Source organism: Chamaea fasciata, unplaced genomic scaffold (assembly GCF_029207755.1).
Source record: "Chamaea fasciata isolate MVZ Bird 193981 ecotype frontalis unplaced genomic scaffold, bChaFas1.0.hap1 SCAF_7, whole genome shotgun sequence".
NCBI classification, from domain to species: domain Eukaryota; kingdom Metazoa; phylum Chordata; class Aves; order Passeriformes; family Sylviidae; genus Chamaea; species Chamaea fasciata.
This window is the reverse complement of record NW_027094092.1, coordinates 13637965-13659221: the sequence shown is the minus strand read 5'-3', so window position 1 is coordinate 13659221 and position 21257 is coordinate 13637965. Positions and strand designations below refer to the sequence as shown.

Here is a 21257-nt window from a genome sequence, read left to right as displayed (position 1 = left end):
CCATATCTGCAAGGGTGTAAAATGCTGCCCATGGGTTGCCTGGTGTTGTACAGCCTGCTCATGCTTACTGCAAAATGCTAGAAGCAAGACCTGCCATCAACTGCAGAACTACACATCTGACAAAACTTCAATTTACTTCACCCTTTTGGGTTTTGTGTTTTCCTTTTTTTCTTTTAATGTTTAGAAAACAAAAAAAAAATAAACCAACAAAAAAAACACCCCAAACTTTTTAAAAAATTACATTGCCATATAAATCCTGTAGTTAACCAACTACAAGTGTAGGGGCAGGTGACATTCACACCAAGGACACAAAAAGAGTCTAGGAGACAAAGAGATGTAGAGAAAGGGGGAACACCTTTGGCTAAGCTCAGTGGCCTGGCAGCCACTTGCCAGAGCACTTTGTTGCTATTCTAGCTTTATTTATCAAAGCAGCAAGAAAGATGAACCAGAGGGGTAAACTGACCCCTCCGAAAGGAATTGATGTGTGCAAGGACATGCCACTATTCATACAGAAAAAGAAATAGTCTAAAGTAATAGTAAAGATTTAATTACAAGACCTATAAAGATTGCTTGGAGAGCTCAGAGTGATTACTTCAAACTACTATTCCCAAATCCCTAGGTGGGCTGCTTTAAGTAGCTATAGGTGGTGAAAGTTAATTTCAACCCCAACTGGCTGATTCCCAGACATCAACTGGACAATTGCCTTGCCCAAGGAATCAGTGCCAAGAGCTGTTTACAGTGTGTACCAAAGCACTCTGTGCCAAAACTAAAGGGAAAGTCCATGGACACGTGTCATGCAATTGGAAAATAAATAATCACAAATTCATTGGTACTAAAGAAAAACCTTTTATTCAGAATATCCTGGGATGCTGCAGCAACTCCACAATGTTAGTGTCTAAACTGAAATAGAAACAAAATACTGAAACCAGAAGAAGTAAACACATCAATGAGAATACTGCTGTTTACGCAGCAGCGAAGCCACATCAGAATGTTTTTAAATAATGCATCATGTCAGGAGGATACATCCTCATAGGCATGCCTGTGTACGCATTTATACCCACAGAGACATCCCAGTGTTCCAAACAGCTTCTAGCTTCCTGCCGCCCTTTGTTGCCTTTTCCGAGGATTTTGATGCCTGTCTGGAAGTTCATGTCACTGGGAGTTAACCCTTTGCAGCCAGATTTTAAAAAAAAAAAATCAACTTTTGCTGCTTTTTGGACGGTAGACATTTTCATGAGCACCCCACATCATTTCATGGTCTCCTCTCTGCAGGGAAAAAAAAATTCCTTGTTTATTCTAAATAACACTGGCGAAATTTTAAGTGGGATTGAGCCCGTTTAGTTCCCGGTCTCTGTGTAGTCATTACATCCTTGGATTCAGCTTCTTCAAGCAAAAATTCAGCTTCTTCAAGCAAATTTCCTACCTGCCTACCAGTGCCTGCCCGATTTATCAGATGAATTCTTTCCTCCTACTTACCAAAAGACATGCGGGTGAATTTCAGTATATATACACGTTTATTTTTTTTATTATTATTATTGCTGTTATATTACTATTATTGTTGTTGTTTTGTCGTTGTTATTAATATTATCAATGTCATCATTATTTTTATTACAAATTCCTTTTTTAAAATTGGCCAGTGCCTTCCCCCCCCTCCCCCCCTCCATTTCACGGAATAATCACCCGACAGGAAACCACGGCATCCCACAAAGGAGCCCCTGTTAATGGCAGGCGGCAAATCCGTCCTGGATCAAATGTTTACATACAAACCGCGGCCCCAAACCCTTCCTCCGGAGGGGGAGAAAAAAAAAAAAAAAAAAAAAAAAGGAGGGTGAAAAGGTAAAGAAACGCCCCCAGCTCGGCGGGGAGCGCTCCCGGGCCGGCGGCGGCGGCGGCGGGGGCAGCGCTGGCGCCGTTCCCCGCTCGGCTCCGGGCGCGCCCCCGTGCCCGCGGCGCACGCACGGCCGCGGGCGGCAGCGCACACCGGCGCTCCCGGCGCCGCGCTCCGCAGCCCCTCCGCCCGCCCCCGGCTGCCCGGGGCGGTGCGCGGCGGCGGAGCCATGCTCTCGAGGAAGGGGATCATCCCCGAGGAGTACGTGCTGACCCGGCTGGCCGAGGACGTGCCGGATCACGCCCGGTACCGCGCGCGGGAGAGGCGGGCGCGCTTCGTGGGCAAGAACGGCGCCTGCAATGTGGCCCATAAGAACATCCGCGAGCAGGGGCGCTTCCTGCAGGACGTCTTCACCACCCTGGTGGACCTCAAGTGGCCGCACACGCTGCTCATCTTCACCATGTCCTTCCTGTGCAGCTGGCTGCTCTTCGGCATGGTCTGGTGGCTCATCGCCTTCGCCCACGGGGACCTGGACCACAGCACCCGGCTGCAGCGGGAGCCGGCGGAGGGGGCGGCGGGCTCGGCGGGCGCCTTCGTGCCCTGCGTGACCAGCATCCACTCCTTCACCTCCGCCTTCCTCTTCTCCATCGAGGTGCAGGTGACCATCGGCTTCGGGGGGCGCATGGTGACGGAGGAGTGCCCGGCCGCCATCCTGGTGCTGATCGTGCAGAACATCGTGGGGCTGGTCATCAACGCCATCATGCTGGGCTGCATCTTCATGAAGACGTCGCAGGCCCACCGGCGGGCCGAGACCCTCATCTTCAGCAAGCACGCGGTGATCGCCCTGCGGGAGGGCAGGCTCTGCTTCATGCTGCGCGTGGGCGACCTCCGCAAGAGCATGATCATCAGTGCCACCATCCGCATGCAGGTGGTGAAGAAGACCGCCAGCCTGGAGGGGGAGGTGGTGCCCCTCAACCAGATCGACATCCAAATGGAGAACCCCGTGGGGGGCAACAGCATCTTCCTCGTGTCCCCGCTCATAATCTACCACGTCATTGACAAGAACAGCCCCCTCTACGACATCTCCCCCATGAACCTGCACCACCACGAGGACCTGGAGATCATCGTCATCTTGGAAGGGGTGGTGGAGACCACCGGCATCACCACCCAGGCCAGGACCTCCTACCTGGCGGATGAAATCCTCTGGGGCCAGAGGTTCGTGCCCATCGTGGCCGAGGAAGATGGGCGATACTCGGTGGACTACTCCAAATTCGGCAACACAGTCAAAGTGCCCACCCCCTCGTGCACTGCCAGGCAGCTGGAGGAGGACAAGAGCATTATGGACACCATGCCACTGTCCCCTAAAGGCACAATTAGGAAGAGGTCTGTCAAGCTAAAGCCCAAGTTTACCATAAGTGAAGAGCCTTCCTGATGCCTTCTCACTGGGAAACTCTCTTTTAGGGCTTTGTGTCTGAAAGATCTCATGAACTCAAAACACTGAGGTGGCCTCTTACTGTTTTTTTTTTTTTTTTAATTCAGGTTGGTAGCACAAGGTATGTTCTGGTGTTATTTATTGTGGGGAAATCTAAAGCTAATTATATTTTTTTAAAGGTGTGAGAGATTTCAAGCAGAACTGGGAGTAGGGAAAATCGTGGTCTGCAGCTTTAAATTTCAATTCAGACTATTTAATTGCACGATCATTCTGCGTTGATTCAACTGCAGGTAATGACACATTTTCTCAAAAATTAGGTGTATATTTATCCTCAGAGATTGCAGTTTTTAGGGTCTTGCAGTGTTCGCAAGTCCGTAGTTTTTAACTGGTGGTTTTTTTCTTAACTTGAACAATCAATATAGCAAAATAAAATATTAATAATTAATAAAGTAGGCTGGATTTAAATGATAAAAAAAGGGTCAGGCAATGACACAAGACCAGATCTGGAAGTGTCTCTATATTATACTGTATGTCTCAAAGAAATTAACTGCTGGATTTGCATCATCCATATTGTCTTGTATGGAGCCACTCCTATCACATGCAGTATGAAATGTATTTGAATATTTACTTTTGTTTATTTTAAAAGCCTTTACACTTCCAAAATAAAACATTCAGGAATACCTTTTTTGTACTGTACATTTGTGAGAGTAAGCAATGCTTTGCCTTTAAAAGGAGTAGCAGATAATATACAGTTGAAATTAATTATAAATAGGAAAAAATCTGCATTTTAATTCTGAAATGAAGAGAAGCAACATTCCTTCTCTACAAGCCACGTGGCAATAGGATATTCGGTGCAAAAATTAACCTCTCCCTTGGGTCACGGTGAATTCTGCTAGATAATCAGGGAATAAAAATAGAATTACATATTTTGAACGAAAGGACAGTGCTGAACGCTGAAAATATATCTGCATGCAGAAGGGAAAACCTTTTACTCCTTTTCCCTTTTGTAGAAGAAACCAAGGGGGTTTTGTGCCTAGGGGAAGGGGGAGGGTGTATAGGACAGCGTGGTCACTTCTGGGATGCTGTGTCAAAAACATTTCTGCTGCGGAGGAAACAATTCCCTTTCCATTCTCCTGCTGACCTCCCTATGCAGCTGGTGCCTGCCTTGGTTTTTAGCTGAATCCAGGATCCGTCATTTGCCAGTAAACATGAAGGAGCCATGTTCACTCTCTCGGTCCCACAGTGACAACAGGAACAATTCCCCTTTGCCCGCTCCTGCAAATCCACTCTCCGGAGATCCTGGTAACAACAGCAGGTTTATTTCTACACAGGGTTATTAGGAAGTGGCACCAGTATTAGCCACCCAGGTGAAAAAAAACATATAGTGTCCATATACAGCCTAAAGAAGCATCACAGAAATGACCCCACACCTGGTTGCACAGGCTGAGCGGAGAGGCACCAACTTACTTGAAACATAATTATTCAAGGAGGATCTAGCGTCAGGTCTTGTGTGTTCTGTAGTTCACAACAGACACCTCAAATTGTTTGTGTTGGCAATAATACAGCAAATTTCTGATGCCTTGTCAGTGTAAGTATATGAAAAATTTATTCAAAGGGGTAAGAAAATTTCCATAGTGAGTGTGGAATATTTTCAGGCATCTGTAATAAATCTATCAGTGTTTGGGAGAAATCAAGTATCGAGTTAAAATGAAAAGATATTTGTTATGTTTTGCTGTTTATGTATTTCAGTTTTATGAAGCATTGTCAGACTGCCAGTTACAGGAATAAGTACCTGCTCAGTTTCCAAATCCCCAGTACACCTATAATATTCTGTGAACGGCTCTGAAAATGTGAAATGAGTTTCACAACAAAATGACAGTAAAACTAGCATCAGCAAGTAGTCAGCAAAGGGAATTTGGAAAGGCGCATTTTATATTTGTAATCATAACCCCCCCGCTGTTTTTTAAAATAGGGCATGACTAAACGCCTTACATGATTAAATTTCTTCTGTAAGACTGAGTTGATTTGTCACATTATTTTCTGGCTTTCTCTTTTTTGCTGCCCCTGTTCCATCTCCCCTGGCATGTCAGAGGGCACTTACAGTCGAGCTCCCTGCATTTCCCAGGCACCTCTGTTCCTTCGAAAGTTCCTTGTTCTTTATCACTTGCCACAAAATCACTGCTCTGTTCTCATAAGAGTCATACACAAAATATTAGCTGCCTCTCCAGTGGCTTGAAATCTTTGGCCTCTCCGTTGTTCTCCTTAATGCCTTGTTTCAATGTGTAAAATGCACCTGAGGGTTCTCCCATCAAACTGCTCCAGCTCTGGCTGCATTTTAAAGCTCTTCTCAAGATTTGACCTAAATGTGAAGCAGTTTCAGCAGCAATACCATGCAACTATTTTCAGGAACTGATGCGAGCTTCTTTTTGCCTCTGGGAAATCTGTGAAGCTGAGGTGGAAAATTCTCTTTGTTCCCTGTGAGATGGGAGGGGAAAGATGGGAAGAAACAGCTTCTGTTCACTGGGCTGCTGTCAGGACCATCTTTTATGTCATCACTTCTTTTTCAAAAATCTGCCTGATTTTTCTGAAGTCTTGCAAAAAAGAAGCATCATGATATTATGAGGAAGGCAGGATATGGGCTGTTAAAATCACCATAGTGAATTATTTGAATCAAAGTGCTGGTGATTTTGAATCTTGGGCTTGCTGTGATATAAAACCCTTCTGTTATTTCACCATTTAAAATATTCAGAAGCGTTTTGGGGGCAGAGCGAGGAAGGATGAGTGTATTTTTTATTTTGCACTAAGGATATTACTTCTTTTTTGGAGTCCTTTCATTCTGTCATTAGTGAAGTATTTGGGAACACAGGTGTCTGGAATTGTCCCTAAAGTTGTCCTTGTGCTGACCACCCCCGTTCTCTGTGGGAAGGCTCTGAAGGAGGCGTCAGTGCCTTCATTTGACACAGAAAAGTCCTCATTCTTAGCGGTGAGCAAACGCTCTGTTTTCCGTAGCTGAACTCAGAAGTGAGTGGGCTTTTGAACTTTCTTTCTCAGCCTACACCTGCTTTTTGGTAGGTGGGATCACAGTTTGGATCCTGCTGAGCAGCCAGGGAGAGCTGTGGCTCCCACATGGCACCGAAAGCAGTGTGAGGGAAGCTGGAGGCTACATCACCTGCTCAGGGCTTGCCCTGGCTGAGGTGTGGGCATGGATACAAGTAGGAAGCCCAGTGATGAGTTTTGGCTGTGGCAGAACCAACTGAGTCCATGTAATTGCCTTGTGTGTGCTTTAGGAGACAATTACCAGTTTGTACTCACAGGTTCACACTGTTCAGTGCTTTCGAACTAGAGTTTGTGGAGCTGCTTGGATGGAGAGAAGGGTCACAGAGCTGGTTAATCAGAAAGGCAGACTGCAGAACACTTCCATGGTTTTAAAATACTTGTAGTGACTGCTGGTGAGCCACCAGGCATCTCAGTTCATGTTGCATTTCCTGCTGAGATCTAAACATATGTATACAAAATTAGATTATAACAAGGCCCGACTTCCTCTCTTTATCCCTCAAGTGCAGTGTTATAGCAGTGTACTTTGGCTGAACAAGCCAGAAATGAACTTAAAAAAATAAAATAGATATAAAATAGATACAAGCCAGAAATGAACTTAAGAGATGGCATTTTAAGGGAAAAGAGGGTCAGGGATACAAAAGAAATACATTTAAAATCCAATTAGTTACACAGTGTGAAGACAATGTCAAGCAGTAATAAACTATTTTATTTTGAAGCACCAGCAAAGGTGTGATGATGCTGAGATGAGAGATCAGTGCCCTGAAAAGTAGGCATGTGAGGCTGGAATGAGAGTCTTTAACAAGGCCAAGGTCTACATGCTAGCATAGATTAGCGACAGGGTCAATGTCAAAATTCAGGCTGCCCTGTAAAGGGAGACAGTGGGCTGGGCATGGTCAGCATTGCTCAATCCAGTGGGTAAATATTGCTGCTTGTTGAGCAAGGTGTGAGTCACAACAGAGCCCTGTTGGAACCAGTGCTAGGAGGATTTGTTGGGGTCTGACCCTTGTGGTTAGTTATGTATTAATAGTTAATAATATCAAACTAGCAAGTGATGAACAGTTCTTTGAAAACTGAATTTGTTTCTTCATGTTTTCCTTCCTTTTCCACTCTTTGTACCTCGGTCCTGCCTGAAGGTGATTACCGTAGGTGTGCTAGCACAGATTGTTTTGATTTGGGGCAAAGCACAAGCATGTTTTGGGGAGTAAAATACAAAATTAAAATAGATACTAGAAACCCAAAAGCTTCCGTGAAATTACCAAGCTTGCACCTTTCAGGGGATTACTTGTACAAAGCATGGAAATATCTATTCTTAGGAACTGGATATTGATAAACCACCCTGGATTTGTGCTCCCTGATGTTCATTTTGCAGGTCTGAGTGGAAGGGGAAGTGTTTTAGCTCTTCAAAGCAGGGATAAGGGGAAGAGATTAAGGTTCAAAATCACTGCATTTAAGGCTCCCTGGTTACACCTTTTCCCTTTCCCTGTGCTTGATGTGATATTGACATTCCCACTAAAAATGGGCAGGATAAGTGCCTTTTGCAGAGCATGCGCCCATATGGGGAACTCCATCCATCCGGAGCCAGCTGCCCCATTCCAAAGTGGACCTCTCCAGCCCTGATCCAAGCATCCTGGAAGGCAGCAGAAAAACTCCCACCCGTTTCAGTGTATTTTTGGATCCACGGACATCATCTGCCAACCTGCTGGAAGCATCAGAGAGAGGGATTTCCTCCTCCCTGGAGCCCTTACTTGGGCAGAGGTGCTGCAGGGGGTGAGCAGAGCCTGGTGAGGAGCAGTCCTGGGGGAGCTGGAGCCCACAGGGGCAGGGACACGTGCTCAGCATGGCTGGGGACTGCCTGCAACCAGTGACTCAGTGCACTATTTTTGATTCAGCCAGGGGAGAAAGATACATGATACAAACCTCCACACCCCACTAAGGAGAACTATTAAAAGAGCAGAAGACATTCTTGAGGGGCTGCAGCTACTGCTCTGTCCTGCTCTGAGCACTGCGGGGTGCCTGCAGAACATGCTGCATGTTCTTCTGGCTTATGCTCCTGTTCTAATTTATAGAGTGACTTTAATGAGTTACCACAGGGCCGTGACTCAGTTTAAACAGAATTTTCAAAAATCAGAACCTGCAGCCCCTCTTTGCCACTTGCCTCTGCTGACTTTTGTGCCTGCCTTACTCACGAGCTTAAATGCAGATGACACCATCCCATGAGGTTTCCTAAGCAGCCCCCTCACTGCAGAGATGAGCAGCTTTAAATGGCAATCCCATCAGAACTGGAGGGGGCCTAGGGGTTCCTTGTGACAGTGCCCCACAGAGAAACTTCTTCCCTCTTCCCTTCCCTCACTGGGAGTGGGGCTGCCACCCTTTTCCTCCTCTGGCTATTCCTTGTTCAGTCACTGTTTAAAGTGGCCAATACTTGCTTATGAGTTTTGCCTTTGCTCTCTGCCCAAGAGAGGGGAGGCACAGGATATAAATACCATTATTGTTGTTATATTCACAATAATATTATCCCTGAGTGGAGTTGAAGCACTGAAATTGACAGCGAGCATCAGTGCCAGCAACAGGAACCCTTAACTTCAATGAACTTCAACTCCAGCTCCCATTTAAAATCCTGAGCCTTCAAATCCAAGAAAGAGTGCCAGGGAGTTCATTAGCAGCAGGATTTCCCTCTTAGGGCTGGGCACTATTAGGTTAATGGGGTGGGCAGCTGACTCAAATAGCCTCTGATGGGGCCTTTGTTGCGTGGTGATGTTGTTTTGCAGCTTCAGCATCTCCTGGGAACTTGTTCCTCTGCCTTGTGAGTAAAAAATCTTGCTTTATTTCCTTTTCTCAAGCTTGAGAGAGTGTAGCCCTCGTGCATATTGTGTAATCCTTTTTGCCAAGGTATTTGACTTTGTTGAATGTTCATGTCGTGGCCTTGCCATGTGCATGAAAGGTGGTTGTAGTGAGGCGGGTGTTGGTCTTTTCCCCAAGTAGCGAGGGACAGGACAAGAGCAAATGGGCTCAAGTTATGCCAGTTCATGTTGGGTTTATGTTGGATATTAGGGGAAATTTCTTCACTAAAAGGGTGCTCAGGCATTTGAACAGGCTGCCCAGGGGAGTATTTAAAAGCTGGGTGGATGTGTTGCTGACTGACCTGGTTTAGTGTTGGAGGTGGCAGTGCTGGGCTAACAGCTGGACTTGCTGATCTTGAGGTTCTTTTCCAGCCTTTTCTTTGATCATAAGTTCTCACTGTCTCCTGGTGAGTGTATGCTTACAGTAATGGGGACAATAAAGCTGTTAGTTCTACTTTAGCTTTACAGCTTGAGGAATAAAAATTAGCACAGTGATGTTTCTTTTTGGGATAGGTGGAGAAAAGAAGCAGTGAGATGAGCAGGAAGGTCGGAGTGATGTTTTCACAAATGGTATGGATTTTGGTGGAGCAGAGTGCTCAGAGAACAGCTTCTTTGTGTAAAATGATGGCAAATTCTTATCTGGAGTATAAGCAGTAAACAAATATTTTTCCAAAGTCAGTATATGTCTTTAGAAGTGGCTTTGCAGGAAGTATCTGCTACTTTCTCAAAGATTTTCTTCTATCAAGTGTTGCCTGGATATTCTACATTTAGAAGCCACCTGCTTTACTAAATGGATGCTTTTGCCAGTGAAATTTGATTGTTTGGTTTGAAAGGTTGTTCTTTCATGTTTCCTTTTTTTAAATTACACCAAAGTTGTTATTAATTTAATTGACTCTTCTTCCTGCTTTCTTTGCTCATTATTGTACGTAGCCTAAAAAGTGTGTCACTTCTGTTGTGCTCTTAAGGAGAAAAATAGAAATTAAATAGGAAAATAGAAATTAATTTTTAAAAAATAGAAAATAACTAAATAATTAAATAGAAAAATAGAATTAAAAATTCCCCAGCATGCCACAGCCCTGTGACCCATGGTCAGAACTCTTGAATTACAATATTACCACTCAAGGTATTTCAATGGTGTCACAAGTATTTCTACTCTTGTGTGTAGCTCTGTGTTCACTGAAGTGTCCATTTTCTTTTCTAAGTGGAGCTAAGTCAAATTTTAAAATTTGCTTCCTCAAAAGTCTCGTCTTCAGTAGAAACTCACATCTGAACCTACATTCTTCACTCTATTTTCTTTTTTGCAAGTTATATAGGAGATTAAACCAGACCTATCCTCATCCAGCCCTTATTTTCTACTTTTTTTCCTCAAATAGGAGTAGTCCCTTAAACCAGATAACTCAACTCACCCATTTTCTGTTCCTTCCACACACCCAGAACTGAAGTGTCACATCACAGTAGCCTTTGGATGTGCAGCAATGCACTTTTATGTCCAAAGTGGGAACTGCTTCTGACTGGATGGACCAGGATTTTTTACTTGCTTTTTTTCAGAGAAAAGTAAATAAGTGTTTTGGCAGCGAAGCCACTCCATAAACGTGTCACGTTATGGCTGAGTGGTTTGTGTTTTACTATTAAAGCTGTAATTTCTACATTTCACTGATGTCCTGTAATGTTAAATAGTTACCTGAAGAGACAGCTATAATTGTAAGACTCACTGCCTCTTCATTCCCATTGTTTGGGCCTGGCCTTGAGCAGGCCCAGGGTGAAACCTGCGTGTTCAAAACTCTTCATCTCTGGGCTGCCAGAGATCCCTTACCTTCAGCTGACTTTCATATGAAAAATGAAAACCAATTTGGTTTAAAAACTATTAATATTAACCCGGAGACAACTTGTGGTGGTGATGGATAATGTAGATTCTGCCTCTTTCTTCCCATTTCCACATGCATGTTGCTGATCCCAAACCTGGAGTTCTGTAGCCAGTATAGGGCCAAGTAGCTGCTGAATCCTCTCACTTACCATGTGTTCCAGTGATGTTTGCCTGCTCAGGGGTGATATTATCAGAATGGCCTTTACAGTTTTGTTCTGTTCTAAAGCTCTAAAGACTTCACGTGACTTTGATTTGCTGTTTAGTAGATGCAGTTTATTAGCAGCCCTGTTGGCTTCTACAAAGCAGGCAGGAATTAAGTTAATTGCAATAGTAATGTTCTTATACTGACCTGTCGTAAAGGGAGTTAGTATATCCGTAGAAAAATCCACGATCTCACTTTTAAAAGTATTCCCCAATTTACACCAGTCCACAAAAACTTTGAGTAATATTGTTCTCATTACTCAGTCTCCAGTGATCACAGTGATCACTGCTTTTCACATTGACTCTCAGGGAAAACTGCTCCAAAGTGTGCTAAATTCAACAGATGTCATCTTACTGGCTTCAAAAAGTCTGGATGCAGTTCAGAGAATGCCTGGCTAAAATGGTGTGCTGGAACTCACATTTCATTCATTTTCCTGAAACAGTTCAAGTAAATGAAAAAATACTGAGCAGCAATTGTTGAGAGGTTTCACTTGATCCTTAGTGAGTTGGAGGAGGAAAGTTTTGTTAGTTTGTTTTTGAAGTTTATTTTGTAGCTACAGCTCATTCATTGCCACAGTGGGGTGGAAAATTTTGAAAATTTTCACAATTTTCTGACATGCAGAAATATTTGTTTAAAGATTTGATCTCCTTTAGGTAAGACTCCAAGACTTTCAATGATTTGGTGAGGTCTATTATTCCTTTATCCAGCCACACTAAAAGAAGCTTGAGTGTTTGCAAAACTGTACCCAAATTAAAGCAAACTTTTAAGAGGTAACAAATAATTATAAAATTTTAGTTTGCCTGCAAGAGTGAGTTGATAGGCTTGTCCTAAACATGTTTGATGTTATCAGGTATAAAATTTGATATGGAAAATCCACGACACACAGTCCTGTTGACTGTGGTTTGTGTAGAACTTTCTCATCTCACGGAGACAGCAGAAGACTTCGCTAAAGCAAGAGAGAAAGTCTTCCTTTAGAAAGCTGCTGCAGTAAAATTCTCCTGGGACACTGAGTCGAGAGTGATTTATTGCAGAGCAAAGCGAGCAAAAGAATGGGTGTGTTGGGGTTTGGGTGCTCTGTACCTGGGCTCAGTGGGACACTGCACTTACGCATGTACAGACGAAGTGTGTCACACTGATTTACTAAAAGGGGAGAAATGTTGCTCCTTCTTAAAAGAGCTTTTTAAAAGTTGGGGGTTTGTTTTTGTTTTTTTTTCCTGGCAGCAGGAATAAGACCGAAGTATGACTCCCATTAACATAATAGCAATTAAGCACTTGAGTCCAGCAGTCTGTTTTCAGCCCAGTTACCATCATCCACCAGCTAAAACTTTGTCACTTTGCTACAGAAAAAGGAGAAGATTTATAGTTTGAGGACAAACCAGTTAAGAAGTCAACCCCAGGCAAAGGTTTGATGCTAACAGTCCTCAAGCATGAAATGCGAAATCTATTCTGCTTTTTAGGCTCTAGGATTTTACAGCAGGGCAAATATGAAATTACATCTTGTGGTTGAGAGGGGAGAAGGAAAGAGAAATTGTTCCTGTCAGATGTGATCTCATGGAGAGCAAATTGGTGGTGGAATGGCTGGATTAAAGATAACAGAACCTCAATTTGTGACTTTTATTTTTTTCTCCAACCGCTTTACTTTCAGCATTTCATGGTGGGTAATATAAAATTCTTCACTCACGTGAAATTAAACAATTCAAGCAAAGAAAAAACCCAAGTAAAAATTTGACCTTTGTTTATATCAGTTTGCTAGAGCTTTTGTAGAGACTCAATAGCAAAAATAACATGGCAAGTGAATACATCTTGTGGAGCACTGCCTGGATTAATTTGATAGAAAGCTGCAGCCAGGGTCTCCTGGGCTGAGCCGTGCTTGCACAGTGACTCATGAGTTACACCTTCCTGGCCCAAATTACTCTGTACAACTGAAACAAAATTATTGTCCCCCACAAATTGCATCAAACAGTGCTCTGTACTGCCCTTCCAGTGAGAGCGCAACAGAGATGTATTTTACATGCCTGAGAACCTTAGAAATGTCTCTCTTTTTTTAAAGAGGTTTCTCCAGGCTTTGTATATTACTTTGAAAACAACTTTATTTTCTTGGGAAATATGAAAACTGTAGTGTCATCTGAAGCACAGGATAAAGGTAGAAGCAGTTGCCTGAGTGGCCCAATAGCTCTTGTCTGACACTGATTTTATCCTCGTCCGATAACCACTGAATTTTAACTTCTTTAGGTCAGAAACCACTTAGTCTCTGCACACAGAGAAACTATAGAGTATTTGCTACTTCTAGATAAGCAGAAAAAGATGAGAAAAGGAAGTCAAAGAAACTTGATTATTTATCTCTTGGTATCTATATATTTGGTTATTTATAAAGGAAGCAAGAGGAATTCAACCTCAGTAAGAAATATGAAAAATAATGCTCTTTTGTTATACATAACTAACCTTTAGTCCTCTGGCTATGAAAATGCATTTATTTATATTAATTTAGTATTAATCCCACTACAAGACTTCTGTAACAAATGTATCATGTAATTACATATTTTATTTTCCCCAACTTACGATGTTCCCAGCTTCTCCTTGCCCGTCATTCTCGTGTCCCTGAAACAGCCATACCAGCACAATTTAAAAACTTAGGAATTACAAAGTACAAGTGGCTTCCCTGCTGCAGGAGGAATAATCTATTTATTTTCCCATTAAGGGTCAGTGTCATCCTATTAAAATATGCTTCCTCAGGAAAACACTTCACAAACTCCAAGAGCTATTTTTTTCCCCTTGCAAAAGTTTCTTAAAACCTTCAAAGATAAGTAGACCATTGCTTAGTGGATAAGGCTCTCTGATTTTCATTAGGGTAGACAGGAATACAGATGCCATGGACACTTTGAAATTCTCAGGCTAGCTCTGTTTTTTAAGCCTAATCTACTCCTCAGGCTAGGTTTACATCTACACCTACGTTTTTCTTCTGTTTTTATGCATTGGTTTGCAAGTGCAGCGCTCTGTCGATGTCTCATAGTGGGACAATCAGGTTTGTGTGGGATTCCATTTGTTTTTTTTCTAAATACTTTATAAAGATAGTTTGTGACAAATCCTGGGAAATCTTATCAGGAGCAGTACTTGTGTTGCTCCTTAGGTCCAGCCCTCTGAAAACTCTCTGTTTCTGGCCTGTCAGTGATTAAAAGCCGGACATGCAGGACAGAGCTGCACTGACCTCCCTCCAGGGCAGACTTGGAGCCAGTTTGACTCATGGCAGAGCTAGCACGGGTTTAAGGGCTGTGTGTCCTCTCCAGATGTTTTCAAGTGGACCAAAGAGAAAAGCATAAACACACTGCCCAAAGGACACAGGGTAAGAGAATCACCTTGCAAACTGAGAGGATTTCCTTGCAGTATCCTTTGAATGTGCAGCATCAGCAATGAGCTGTCTGTGGGGTTGTGAAAATGGAATTAGATTGTCTCTGCAATGCAGTTTTGTCTCCAGCAGCAAGTCAAAGATCTTTGTCTTTAACTTCTGGATCTGCAGAGGATCCTTCTGAGAGCTACTCATCATCTTCTTTTGCCTAAAGGGCAAATTCAGTTCCTTCAGGAAAGAAGGAATGAGCTGTGCAAGTTGAAGAGCCTTCACAGCAGCTGGCATGCCCATTAAACGTTGCACTGCATCCAGCTGTGGTGGGGCTAAAAAAGCAAATCACCAGATTTATAGAGAGCTTTATCAAGGGAAGAGAGCACAGCAAGGTGCTGATTGAGGGTGTCCCCTCTCCCAGACACTGAGGACCATGACCCCCAGAGGAACCCATGCTGGAAGCCCAGAGCTCAGGCAAAAAGAATAGGGTTGGGGAAGGATGGGCTCCATGATTGCATCCAGTGCAGATGTTAAATTCCTCTCGAGAAATTCCCAAGATGTTTGCTTTTCCTGGTTAGGGAGATCCAGTGGCTGTGACCAACAGTGCACAAAAGTCTTGTCCTTTATGCGTGGCTGAAGCTGAAAAGCTTTCAGATCCCCCTGGTTCTTTAGCAGAATTGCTTTGTCTTCTCTCACAACGCTGCTCTGTGTGTCAGAGGAAAATGTGTACCTTCCCTTCTTGTGGATACTTCAGATAAAAAGTTGTAGCAGTAATGGTTTGGGATGAAAGCCCACAAGCTTGTGATTCAGAACAGCTCCTTCCAAATGCTTCTTTTCTGTGCTTGCTTTGAACAATGCTACTTTTTGAGGAGCTGTGAGGGAAAAAGGATACCCTTGTCTGTGGATGCACTTACCCCAAGGATGGGACAGCCTGCTCAGCTTCTGGGCAGCCTTAAGGAGCTATGTTGGAAGTGAGCTGCATTTACACAGTGCAAACACCTGCCTGAAATAAGCTGGAGTTTGCGCTTTTTTTTTTTTTTTCCCATAAATGTGAGTCGGTCCTTCACTTTACAAAGGTTTAGATACTGGACTGTGATAGTATATTAAACTGTTTTATTGCCTTATTGCTTTAAAATGTGCAATTATAATCTCTTAGCTGAAAAGCTGCAATTATTTTAAATAGCTTTTAGTCCAGCAGTGTTGCTAGATATGTGACTAAGAGTCAGCTACAGCCAGGCAGCCTCCAAAGTTTGTTCTCTGTGAATTTGTTTGTGAAAGGGTTATAAGTTTGTTGCAGTTTAATAATAAACCATGCCATCAAGCAGTTGGGAGTTATCACTTTGAAGTTCTACTGATGACACCTGTGCATCAGGCATGAGCAGGAGGATGCACATTAGCTCTTTTTTGGGTCAAGCTGCATCTATTCAGCCAGTCATTGATGGCAGGATGTGAATGCACTGCCTCAAGTCCCAGCTCTGTTTTTTTCCATGTTTCATAACCGCTGTGTTGCAATATGTTTTTGAGGGGCTTTTATTTGTTTGGGGTTTTGTTTTTAAATTTCAAAAAATGCTCTGTGCACACTTGGTGCCACCCTGTCTTTGTCCTGAGGAGCCCAAGAGACATCTGAAACATTTAGGACACGTCTAGACTGAAAGTTGAGCCGTGATGAAACATGCATGAGCTGGCAGGGCCCAGGTCTGCAGTGCCACGTCAGGCACAGATGGCTTAGCAATCTCCAGCCCAACTGCAGCTGCCAAGGAGCCAAAGGAAAACTTTTTGCTTTTAAGCAAACGGGAGCAAAGGCGTGCGAGTGTTGCTTTTGGGAGCTGGGGTAAAATCACAGTAATGGAAAGGAGTATTCCAGTGCTGGCTGCAGTCATGCATCCTTCCCGTTAGCCTCAGAATAAAATCCTCTGCAGGAACAATTTTCAGTGTAGAAATTGTAATACAGTCAGAACTGAAATTTAGACACTGGTGTGGTTGGTAGTGCTTGATGTGGCAGGAAAGCTCAGCCCAAAAGGAAGACAAGCAGCTGTTAATCCAAAGACTGAGCCAACTGAAGTGCAACTTGTGACCTGTAAATAATCAATAGATAAATTAATGAAAACTATTCTGGTAATACTGTCATTATCTGTAGATCGAACTAAACCTACTCATCAGGATGGATAACTGGCTGGTTATTTTTCTCACCTGAAAAAAAAAAAACAACTAGAAAGTTAAAATACAGATAGATAGACTATGGATAGTGTATGTAATTTCTCAAGTTTCTTCATATTTTATAATACTCAGTGAACACAAATAAATGAACATTTACAGCACTTTCCTCTTGTTAAAAAGTAAAATGAGGGGTTTTAGGCTAAGAATTATAAAGCTCTTGTAGTTGAAATTTAGTCATGGCTTTATATGCAGTGAGCAACATGACACTGAACACAGAAAATTAAACTAGGGATAAAGGGAAACTGCTCATAAGTTTAAGGTGTACCTGGATGGCAACTCCTTTGATCTGCGTTCTCATATTTAACAGCATGATTTTTATGGGTTTTCATGGCTGTTCCTTGGTGATCACACTTCCCTGGGAGCTTCAGAGACCAAGTGAAGCAGTATCCCTAAGATGGCTTTAATAGATGCGATTTTTACCTTTGGAACTCCTGAGGGGAAAAAATTACAACTGGCACCTGCCTCCAAAGAAGAAGCTGTTTCTTGAGCAGCCTCAGGCATGACCATGAGCTGGTGCCTGTATAATCTTGTTTCCTCCAGAGAAAGTACAGGTGTTGCCTTTTTTGTTTCACTAATATGTAGGATCCTGCTCTAGGACTGTGGCTTCAAGCTGTAAATGTAAGCAGCAGTTTTTCATGGTCAGTATCTTGGGGTTTTAAATACCAGCTAATCCTCAGTTGTGGTGTACTGTACTTGGAGATGAAGTCTGGTACAGAGGTGTCTACTCAGGAGGAACATCATTAGCTCAGTGCTCATTTGCACTTTCAGGGTCTCTTTCAAAAGCAAACAGCATAATGTAAGAAATGCGTTCGGTAGAAGGAGGAAACGAAAGACATGGCAGCTGCTGTTGTTTGGCTTTTGAGGGATCATTCCCTTTTCAACATCCCATTTTATTATGCCACCGCTCTGCTTCTTAATTAGCTCCGGAGAGGGCTCAGTAATCCTTGTCGTGAGACTCCCTCTAGTGAGGAAATGGGGCAGCTCTGTGCGCCTGTCAGGTGAGGAATCCCGGTGTGCCGCAGCCCATGCTGGGTCGCTTATCGCGGTCCCGAGAGCCCCGGGCACGGCCGGCACAGCCTGTGGGACTGGCGTGGGCTCAGGAACTGCGCTCAGGGCTGCTGCAGGCTGCTGTGCCCTCCTGTCAATGGAAATTCCGTGCGCAGGACTTGGTCGAGGGCTCCCCTCCGTGGCTCAGCAACTCATCCTCTCCTACGTGGGCCCTGCGTTTGTGAGTTGGGATAGCCTGGAACGAGCACGGTGGAGTTGGGAGGGCTGCCTGTGCCTCCGTCCCATTTTCTGCCGGGACCCTGGTGACAGGGAGCACAAAAATGGAAGCCCTCTTCTCAGTGTATTATTAACAGCAATGATAAGATAGTGAGAGAGGGTGTGAAATGAGAGATTGGAGGGGAAGCTGTGCGCTGTATAACCTTCTTTAACACAGAAATGGCTCCGTGGGCAGTTTCTCGTGAGATACCAGCTGGGAGCTATTATGTGTTTAAGGAAATACGCGTTTGAGTAAATACAAATTGTTTGCACAGGGACTGAGCAGCAGCAACTGCTGTGCAGTCACTCAGGCTAACAGCTGCTTCAATTGATGGAAAAGGGGCAGAGAATGGAGAGGTCACTTCTGGTGTGCTGCTCTATCCCTGCCTTTGTCACTGAAAAATACACCAGGTCTAGAAACTAAGTGATCGCTGAAAAATCATTTTTCCTCACTGATATTGTCCTGTACAAGCCAGCAATATCACAGGCAGGTAGGCAGGGTGAGGTTGTTATTTAGCACAGTTTTTTGATAGCATAATTATAAAAACTGTTACTATTGGATATAACCTGATTCTGGCAAGTGTAGCTTTTGAGGCTTTAGGTAACATTAGGGTAACTGTAGATGGTTTTGGTATTTGCTGTCTGTAGATACATAAATAATAGGACCCACACTCATTCCCTCCTTTCTCATTATGTAAAAAACAATTCGTTTTTAGAAATGTACCTAAACTATAGTCAGTGCTGCTGTTTTCAGATAGAACTCTCATTTCACAGCCTTGGTACAACTGGGACCAACCTCAGGGACAGCCCTTGGCATCTGTTACCTATTTTTGCACAAATCACCGAAAGACAAGCCCTAATTCAAAGCTTCATTTCTTCACAAAACCCTACCAAACATCATATTTTTCCTAATCCAGATAAATTCAGAGATGGAAAGCTCTGATGTGGCTGGATATAGCACCACATCCTGTGGATGTCAAGAGACACCTTTCCCTAGCCATTCTCACATCCTGAGGTGGCAAACACCTGACTACAAATGCAAAATCTAGGCACAGAATGCAACCTATAAAAAATGTTTTACTGAGTCCATACGTGCTTCACCTTCCTTGGGATTTCTGTTTTGAATGTGAACAAGTCAGGGAAGTGTGGGGTGGTGTTATGAGTTTGTAATGCTGCGGCACAGTAGGATTTTAATTAGTTTGGTTTGTATTTTTATGCATATAGAAAATTGAGCATTCGAGTAGCTAATTAGTGAACAGCTACTGCAGGGAGACAGCTGGTGCCAGGGAAGAATACAAGATCTCTCTTACATCTTATTTTAAATTCACATCTTTCCAGAAAGCAAGCAGTGGAGGGCAAACAGGAAGGGCTCTGAAGAAGGCTTCAGGGTGACCTAACTGGCCTGTCAGTACCTGAAGGCAGACTATGAGAAAGATGGACAGAGACTTTTACAAGGACACGTAGTGACAGGACAAGGGGGAATGGCTTCAAACTAAAGAGAGTAGGATGAGGTTAGATATTAGGGTTAGACATTAAATATTAGGAAGAAATGATTTACTGTGTGAGGGTGGTGAGGCCCTGGCACAGGTTGCCCAGAGAAGCTGTGGATGCCCCATCCCTGGAAGTGCTCAAGGCCAGGGTGGATGGGGCTCTGAGCAACCTGGTCTTGGGAAAGGTGTACCTGTTCACACCAGGGGGCTTGGAACAAGGTCATCTTTAAGGTCCTTTCCAACCCAGGCCACTCTGTGATTCTATGAGTACAAACCCACTTCCTGCCCACCCACTAAAAATAAAACACTAAACCTCTGTCACTGTGCTGAGTTTCAGTTTAATCCAGTTAAAAACTAATCTATACAAAGTACAGAGTGGGGCTTCTTTTTTTTTTTACATATATTGCACCAGAGATATAAATTTGTACAACATTAACCAAATTTTACCCCTTCATCCTCCTAACAAAATCCCAGCCAAGTACAAAACCGAATCTCTGCATCTTTGTGGTGGAACTGGTGTCTGTAGAAAGTGAGACACATTTTTGTTCTAATCACCTCCTAAATGAAAAGCAGAATACAGGCATGAGCACTTGTGCCCATGATATTCCAGTCCCTTACTTCTCTGTGGTTATAGCTTTCTACTTCCCAAGTTACAGCAATTCTTTACAAAACTCTGGGTGTTTCCAAGTAAATGGGATAAGGGGGACAGTTGACAGCAGCAGACTCAGGACCTTACAATCAAATGTGAGAGGTTGCACTGAAACTGAAGCTTGAACTTTACATTACAAAGCCATCATGACATTTAATGGCATTTATGAGGCAGAAGTAGCCTGAAGCAATGATTTGTATGGTAGAAATGCCTTCACACCCAAAGTTTCGGTCCTTGAATCTCTACAAACATCTGTGGCTGTATCACTTGTCCTCTGTAAACTTTCATGTGGGATGAGAAAACAAACTGAGATTTCCCCTCACCTTTACCATGACATTTGAATAATGCCCTCTTTGTTTTCCTCCTCACCCTGTTACCCATTATCAGGCTACAACCCCAAAGCCAGGGCTGTGCCCAGAGAAAGTTCATGTAGCTGTAACTATGTCTGGGCCTCTTTGCAAACAGTTGAGGCTGTTGAAAGATATTTTAGTCCCCAGACAAAGACAAAATCAAACTGTTGTTAGACTTGCATAGAAATGACAAACAGTGGAGACATCGGTTTTGCAAACTAAAAATGTCATCTGCTTGCATAAAGAACAAAAAGAGAAGTCAAATTGAGTGGTACAAATGAAGGAAATGCAACATGACAATTAATGGGACAAAACAGGTAAGGAAACCTAATCTGTTCTGGCACTGAGTTCTGCTGCATTGTGTGGAGAACATGAATATGCCCAGGTCTGATGAAAGAAGCCTTGAGCATGGAAGGAATATGCCTGGCTTCCCTCAATCAAAGTTCTTCAGAGTGAGAAATTTCCCAAATGTCAATACAAAATATTAGCAATTGCCTTCTGGTTTTTGGGGGGCTTTTTTGTTTTTTTAAGTTGGCCTAAAATATTCAAGTCTTATTCTGAAAGGAACATCTTTCTCTAACACAGGCGCACTTCTGTTTCTTTGTTGGAGCCCCAAAATATCTCTTCTAATGCCACTGTCAGCACTTAGCCACAGAACAGGAAGGAAATGGAAAGGATGCTAGCAGAAGTGTGTATACCTTCAAAGCCAGCATTATACAATCAGAACAATC

At 43.4% G+C, this 21257-nt stretch overlaps 1 protein-coding gene and 1 long non-coding RNA gene across 2 annotated transcripts in view; both read left to right on the top strand.

The window, feature by feature from the left end:
- Window positions 1-1759: 1759 nt before the first annotated feature.
- KCNJ11 (potassium inwardly rectifying channel subfamily J member 11) lies at window positions 1760-3940 on the top strand. The gene has a single exon (XM_066187635.1). It carries the CDS (start codon window positions 2058-2060, stop codon window positions 3258-3260), a length of 1203 nt encoding a protein of 400 aa, XP_066043732.1. The 5' UTR covers window positions 1760-2057; the 3' UTR covers window positions 3261-3940.
- A 5133-nt stretch (window positions 3941-9073) lies between these two features.
- Window positions 9074-21257, top strand: part of LOC136292214 (uncharacterized) — a 15131-nt gene continuing 2947 nt past the window's right edge. The window contains exons 1-2 of the long non-coding RNA XR_010721858.1: window positions 9074-9120; window positions 9671-9727. This is a non-coding gene — a long non-coding RNA (uncharacterized lncRNA). The remainder of the gene's footprint in view (window positions 9121-9670; window positions 9728-21257) is intronic.

Excerpts from the sequence above, each read along its gene's own strand:
- KCNJ11 (XM_066187635.1), top strand. The coding sequence starts at position 2,058 with ATGCTCTCGAGGAAGGGGATCATCCCCGAGGAGTACGTGCTGACCCGG.